Genomic DNA, 7,895 nt, shown 5'->3' with positions numbered 1-7,895 from the left:
AATTCCCTCATTTTACAGTTGAGGAAACTAAAGCACAGAAAGGTAAAGGAATTCTCTTAAAGTCACACAGCTAGCAAAGGTAAAATTTGAATATAGGTCTTCATGAATCCAGATCTTTTCCTCAATGCACTATACCATATGTCCTCCCTATAATATTTCTTAGATAATTAAAAGTTTGTCCATTTATCATAATATCTGCATACTTCCTTTATGTTCAGTCATTTCAATTATGTTTGACTTAGGGCACTGCAAATAACTGAAAGTCTCAAGGAGGTAGGCCTTAAAGGTTTGTTTGATCCAACCAGAAGTCTCCTTTTTGACTTTTTGGCTGCCCCTGAAAAAGTTGGGTTTCACTCCTTTGTGGGCCACCATCTACATATTTACTGAGGTATGGAAGTGTTTCTTTTGGGACAGCTAGGTGGCGCAGTGAATACTGGAGTCAGGAGGACCTGAGTTCAAATTCGGACTCAGATGCAACACTAACTAGCTGTGTGACCTTGGACAAGTCACTTAACCCCAATTGCCCTGCCTTCCCCCCTCCAAAAAAGCGAAATAAATAAATAAGAAAGCATCATCTTTTGTTTCTACCTGGTATTTAATATCTTCCATTTATCTCTGAAAAACTTCCATGCAAGATCTCTGCCATGTGGATTTCGAGCTACATGGATGATGACATCAATTGCATCTTGGTCCAAAACCACCTCAGAATTCAGTGATAGATTCAGAAGCCTTTAAATATAAAATGAGGGTAGGAAGATAGGAAAGAAATGTTTTTTATTCAGTTGATATTTTTTAATCTGAGACAATCTTGTTTTTAAAAAGCATAATTGAATTTGTCACATTCTTCAAAGAGGAGTCTAGGGTCAAGGGAGTCAGACTAACATCACTTAATAAGAAATAAATTAACTGAATTTAAATTAAATAAAAAACTACTAGGCCAGATTGACTTGGCCAACAGGTTTTATGCATGACATCCTTGAACTACATGATGAACTGGGCTTTTTCAGCACTACTCTTTTTTTTTTTAAGCAATCAGGGTTAAGTAACTTGCTCAAGGTTACACGGCCAGTTATTTCTGGGTGTCTGAGCCCGGGATTCGATCCAGGTCATCCCGACTCTGGAGCTGGTGCTCTTACTCGCTGTGCTACCTGGCCGCCCCGTCAGAACTACTCTTTATGGATTGCTACTTTTTGATCATTTCCAAATGAAATAAAATAACTGTTTAGTGTTTCTAAGGTGGAGTCCTTTCCTTTATAAAATAAAAGTTGTGGCCATAATTGTTTTCCTTAATTTAACTGGCTGATATTTCTTTAACATTTAAAGTCTCCATGATTTTTATCAGCACTCCTCACAACCCTTCTATGCCCAAGTGGACTATTTTGGGGAGATGCTGGGTACCCAAAACCATGATCAACTCTCTTATGAAAAGCCTCATTGAATGGAGCTAGGCTGCATTCTAAGCTGATCCTTGGCTTAAGAGAGAAATATACCACTCGATTTTCTTGTCAGACTTGTCAGAGGAAGCACTCAACTGACAGATTCCTTGAGGACCCAAGGGCTCCTGTTGGCCAGGAGGGGACATTAGAGAGAGACTTTAGTCAAAGATGCTAATGTGATCACACACATATTTAATAAATATGAATGACCCACCGATTTAATAAGTTCCTGTCATCGCTACAAGTTAAGGCTTCCAATAATATTTTCTTCTCAGATACTGCAGTTGTGGAGTGGAATTTCATCCAGATGAACTCCCAAACATCTTCATCTAATAGTGAAACTCCCGTACAATAGACGATGTCTCTGACATTTAGAGGTATTCTAAGGAAGTAACACATAGTGGTGTTCTATTAATAAAACTTTATAATCCAACAATACAGAAATCTCTTTTCCAGTCATTGTGTAAGATGGAATATAATCTTTAAAATGAAAGTAACATGAGAATGAGGCCTTACCTGAAACAATATGTTATCTAAGCATGGCACCTGGAACATAGTACTTGACAGGGACTGGATCTGTGATTTCTTTGTTATAGGGAACTCCCAGGTGGGGAAACTCCTACCAATGTAGGCTGGTACCTTCTCTACTACTTATACTTTTATTAAGTTAAATTATTTGCCCAGAGTCACACTGCCAGTAAGTGTTAGAGGTAAAATGTGAACCCAGGTTTTTCTGCCTTCAAGACTATCTTTCATTCCATCACTCTACACTGCCTCTTGGCACATAGTTGGTGCTTAATAAACGTCTATTAGTTAATAATAATGGGTGCTCTAGGATATTTGCTGAATAAATAAGATTATTTTCTTTCATTATGCTATTTATAATCCTTGGTTCAAATGTCACCTCAAGCACTTACTAGCTGTGTGATCCTGGGCAAGTTACTTAACCTCTATTTGCCTTACTTTCCTCTTCCATAAAGTGGAAATAATAATAGCATTTACCTCCCAGGACTGTTGTGAGGATAAAATGAGATAATATTTGAAAATGACTTAGCACACTGATTAGCACATAGAGGTACTATATAAATGCTAGCTATTTGTATAATAATTATTATTATTGTTGTTGATCATCAGCTCATGTGCTACATGCTGTAAGGCCTTGTCTGATCCTTTCCCTCTCTGCCGCTCCTTTCCTGCCTGCCCTACCTTAGTAATATTCTCCCTTCCACTGCTTAAATTACTCTGTATTTACTGCATTCATATTTTGTATTAACTTCTCTGTGTATATGCTGATTCTTCTCTATAGAAGGCAAGCTTCTTGAAGACAGGAACTGTTTCATTTTCATCTTTGAATCACCAGTACTTGTCAAAGTACAGGCACATGTACCACATTGCATAGGCATTCTAAATTTTCTAAATTAACCATTTAAATTAATAAATTTAACCAAAAATAATTATTTTTTTCTGCTCCAATTTTGGAACTGCATGTAAATTTCTTCTTAAAATCAGTCAAGATGTGAAAAAAAATCTTAACTGCCCCAGGGAAGATTAGGATGATTTAATTTATATTTGCCACCATCCATGAAGGATACACTTCCCAGAGGTTCCACTCTCACTCATGGTAGTTCTGAGAAGGAAAAGAAACCACTAACTGGAAGGATTGGTTGCTTAATTAAGCAAAAATTGTAACACTCTCCAAAACTGTAGGATAATTCATTGCACAAATGAGTGGGCATATAGAGTCCTATCACTCAGCTTATTAAGAGATACACTGTATCAGGAGCAGCAGAACGCTTGGATGCTGTGAATGAAGCAGACAGTATTTTTTATTCTCTTCCATTGAACCTGCCACTAAATAAAGCCAACTAATTTTAGGATTGGCCATCAAATTATAATGGAGCTAGTGAATTCTTTTCCTGGATTATTGTGGTTTGGGATATTAGCCAATTGGGGGTTTCAATGCTTTCCTTTGCCCCAGCAGTTTTTCCTCTAAACAGAATTTTCTTAGACACCCCACAGTTATCAAACACAGATATTTTTTTTTCTGAAAGAACATTATAGAGCAAAAAAATTTTTAAAGAAGTTGTATAGATTTTGTAAATAAATGCATTTCTGCTTTGCTGAACACTTACTAACCTATTATTAAAACTTCTTTGTTGCATTTATATTGTGTCTAATAACAGAGAGAAAACACTTCCCCTGGGTTAGAGGAAGTCAATATCTCTTCTGAAAAGCAAGAATTATGCCTGAGGTTAAGTCTCTAGCCACTGGGGAAGAAAAGCCTACAGAACAGGAGAGGGTGGCTAGATGCCCATCAGTGAAACTGTCTTTATCTTGTCTGTAGGTGTTTTTTTGTGCATGCAGAAATAGAGACAACATCAGGATATTGTGATAGCAAAACTAACAGCATTTAAATAGCACTTTAAAGTTTACAAAACAGGTTACATATATTATCCTATCTTATCATCATGTCAGGTAGGTGGCATACTATCACCTCTGTTTTACAGATAGGGAAAATGAAGCTAAGAAAATTTAAGTGACTTGCCCAAGTTAACCAACATAGTAAATGTTTGAGCTAGTTCAGCTTGGGTTTTGTTCACGTCCAGCATCCACTGAGCCATATAACTGCCCTGAATTTATGCACACAATTTCAGTCTGTAGAGTAGTAAGAATATGGAGAAGATGGCAGTGGCAACTGGGAAAATAATACTAAAAATCAGGCTTTCCTCCAAAGAGTGGAAGTTATAATTCCTTTCTTTTTATAAATACTTTGTATGGTTGGCAAGGAGAAGAGGGAGAAAGAGGATTACTTGGTATTTGGTGACAGATATGGATCATGAATCGTGCATTTAGAAATAACCAACAATCTAATATTACAGCTAAGGAAACTGAGGTTAGTAGGAGTTAAATAATTTGCCCAAGGTCACACAGACAAGAAATGGCAAAGTCAGACTTTGGCTAATTTTCTTTGTCATATTATGGGATGAAAATGAAATCTATGGGCTATTTTGAAGCAACATTAAGACTCTAGAAATGGTTTGAGTCCCTGAGCACCAAGGAAAATTATCCCTGACTCATAGAATCCCTGCTCTGGAAGCTTCAGGACATCTAGTCCAATCGCGCAACCTATACCTGAACAAGAATTCCCTCAACATCACAGATCACAGATATATCTGAAAATGACCTTAAATATCATCGAAGGCCAATCCTCTTAATTCACAGATTAGGAAACTGAGACTGAGTGAGGTAAAATGACTTTCTTAGGATGACACAGTAAAGTGTCCGAAGTAAGATTCAAACCCAAATCTTCTGGACGTAATCAGCACTCTGTTGACTACACACATTGCCTCTAACCCAACATCATAATAACCTCATAATAATCAATAGTTTATGTGCTTGAAGGCACCATATCAAGTGTAGATAAAGCACCATCCCCATTTCAAATGTAGTTGAGGAACCTGAACCTCCAAAATGTTAGGTGATTTATCCAAGGCCACACAGCTAGTAAGAGTTGGAGGCAGAATTTAAACTCAGATATTCCAGACTCCAGGTCCAGTTTCCATTATACTGCTACTCTCCAAACCTTCCCAAAATATCCAACAAATGATTATCTACCCTTTGTTTAAGAATGATAATAGTATCAATAACAATGATAATAATTTATATTATGCTTTAAAGTCTGTGAAACACTTCACAAAAATAAATCATCTCATCTGAAGATCTCCATTGAGAGGCTACCCACTACCTTCCAAGACTGTCCATTCTACACTAATTATTAGGAAGTTTTTTCCTTATGCCATGCCTAAATTGTCCTCTTTGAAGTTACTACATAGGTTTCTTGTTCTGTATCCATGAAACAAGAGAATAAACTTAAGCTTTCCATACAATATCTTTGAGGTCTGATGTCACTTCCTCCTAAGTCTTCTCTTTTTCTGGTCATACAACTTTGATTCCCCCAACCAGTTGTCCTTTGGAAAGGTCAGAAGATACTGTGGCTGTGACACCTCTGGATATTTTCAGCTTATCAATATTCTTCCCAGATGGCTTCAGAGGAAAAAGTGAGGCTGGTGACTTTGTCCAGCCTCCCTCACTTAAATCCAATTCACGTGCATGCATGGCATCACCTCCATAATATCATGGTCCTCTTCAAAAAGGAAGGACAAACAATAAGCCTTGTTAAAATGTAGTTCACAAAAAGGAACACAACCCTTCGGGTGTGCTTTGATCAGAGACAATGGTACCTCCCTGGTTCTCCTGCAGTTCTATTATACCCCTAAAGATTATGTTAAATTTCTCAGTTTAGAGATACATGATGACTCTGGGCTAATTTTCAGTTCAATAAAACTTCTAGATCTTTATCAGATCAAACAATCAAAAGGCATTTATTAAACACCTACTGTGTGCCAGCCACTGTGGACTTAAAGACAAAGCTGCAAAAATCCCTGACCGCAGAGGGCTTACATTTGATAGTGTGAAATACGATGTACACGTATTTGGCACTTAACAAAGTACCTGGCACATAGTAGGTGTTTACTAAACTGTTTATTTGTATATTGTTGTTGTAATTCAGTCATTTCAGTCATGTCCCTCTCTGTGACCCCATTTTGGGTTTTCTTGACAGATGCTGAAGGGGTTTATAATTTCCTTCTCCAGCTTATTTTATAGATGAGGAAACTGAAGTAAACAGGGTTAAGTAACTTGCCCAGGGTCACACAACTAGTAAGTATCTAAGGCTGGATTTGAACTTAGGATCTGAGTTCAGGCCCAGTACTCTATCCACTGTGCCACCTAGCTGCATATACATACACACACATATAAATATATAATTATATATATATATATATATATATCTGTGTCTGTATGTGTATGTATATATATATACATACATATGTATATGTATATATACATACACACATACTCATACAAAGCCCAGACAAATATAATTTAAGTGAATGGAACCAGTATATGATGAAATAAGGAAAGGCCTGGAATAAATTTTGAAGAAAAGTAGAGATTTGAAGAGGAAGAGGAGGTATGAGGGAGTTCACTCCAGGCATGGAAGATGGAATATTGCATGTAAGGGACAGCAAGAAGACCACTATGGATAGAACATAAACTCCTGAAGGTGTGTAAAGTATCATAAACCTGGAAAGGTAGGCAGGGGGGAGTTAGACTGCTAAAGACTCAATGCCAATAAGGGAAGTTGTCCTAGAGACACTGGAGTTACTGAGTACAGGGTAATGTAGTCAGACCTGTGCTTTAGGAATATCATGTTGGCAGATGAACTTTCATTTAGCCACTTGTGAAGCAAAATTTCACAAGCATTGCATTGTATAAAACATAGTGTTGGGCATTTCAATATTTGTTGGCAGTTGATCACAATAGATTAAGGTCTTGAGTTTCCCTTCAGTAACTGTATAAGCCACATCCTCTCTCCCTACTTACTTTTGAAATCATACAAATGACTCTGTGATCTCAATTCAGCTGTTTCCCCCTAGAATGCAGACTGTGGACCCATCCCTGCCTACCCATCCTGTGGGAATCTCATGCATTTCCTTCCATAAGTCCACCCCAGAGAGATGTTCAAAATTGAGGGCTTTCTTCATTTTTCTTCTCACATCATGAGGCTATCAATGGAACACCAGGGCTGCTTAAGTCTGTAAAAATGGAATTGGGAAATTTCCCACACTTGTTGTTTTGAGAAAGTTCTTAAAGATTTTTTTGGTGTAAATTAAAGTCATTAGGACCAAATGAAACACACATACACACAGTATTACAGGGCACGAGCAGCAAAATCAGTAGAACCTATGGCAATGAATGGTATACATTACTCCTATGAGAGGCCTATAATCAACAATACAGACAGAGGGGGTTCCTCTTTATGAAAATGAAAATTGTTGGGGTGGCCAGGTGGCGCAGTGAGTAAGAGCGCCGGCCCCGGCCTCGGGAGACACGGGATCAGTTCTGGCCTCAGATACTTGGCACCCACACTAAATAACTGGCCATGTAACCTTGAGCAAGTTACTTAATCCCAATTGCTTTAAAAAAAGGAAGAAAATGAAAATTGTTTATGATAAAGTGAATTATCTCCAAAATAATTTCTCTTTAACTGCTACTTCAAAAGTTAACCTTCTAATTGAATTTTTTCACATTCAGGAATGAAAACTTTGTTTTCCTCTTATTTAATCATTAAAGTATATATTTCTTTCACTTTTTTTTCTTTTTGGAGGGCAGTTGGGGTTAAGCGACTTGCCCAAGATCACATGGCTAATTTTTTTTGTGTTAAGTGTCTGAGACCAAATTTGAACTCAGGTCCTCCTGACTCCAGGGCCAGTGCTCTATTCACTTTGTCACCTAGCCACCCCAATTAAAGTATATTTTATTGGCTACAGATGAGAGCCAGTATATAAATATATATATAGATAGATAGATGATAGATAGATAGAGAGAGAGAGAGAG

At 37.4% G+C, this 7,895-nt stretch overlaps 1 protein-coding gene across 1 annotated transcript in view; it reads right to left on the bottom strand.

The window, feature by feature from the left end:
• TRHDE (thyrotropin releasing hormone degrading enzyme) overlaps window positions 1–7,895 on the bottom strand; it is a 504,503-nt gene that overhangs the window by 23,104 nt on the left and 473,504 nt on the right. The window contains exons 16-17 of the mRNA XM_069081944.1: window positions 1,651–1,818; window positions 589–729 (exon numbers count right to left, since the gene is read on the bottom strand). Of these exons, the coding sequence (XP_068938045.1) occupies window positions 589–729; window positions 1,651–1,818 (309 nt within the window). The remainder of the gene's footprint in view (window positions 1–588; window positions 730–1,650; window positions 1,819–7,895) is intronic.

This window comes from Petaurus breviceps, unplaced genomic scaffold (genome assembly GCF_028583685.1).
Source record: "Petaurus breviceps papuanus isolate PSGF00001 unplaced genomic scaffold, PetGlider_PUasm1.0 156, whole genome shotgun sequence".
Classification (NCBI taxonomy): Eukaryota; Metazoa; Chordata; class Mammalia; order Diprotodontia; family Petauridae; genus Petaurus; species Petaurus breviceps.
The sequence above is the reverse complement of the archived record's forward strand: the minus strand, read 5'-3'. Positions and strand labels throughout refer to the sequence as shown.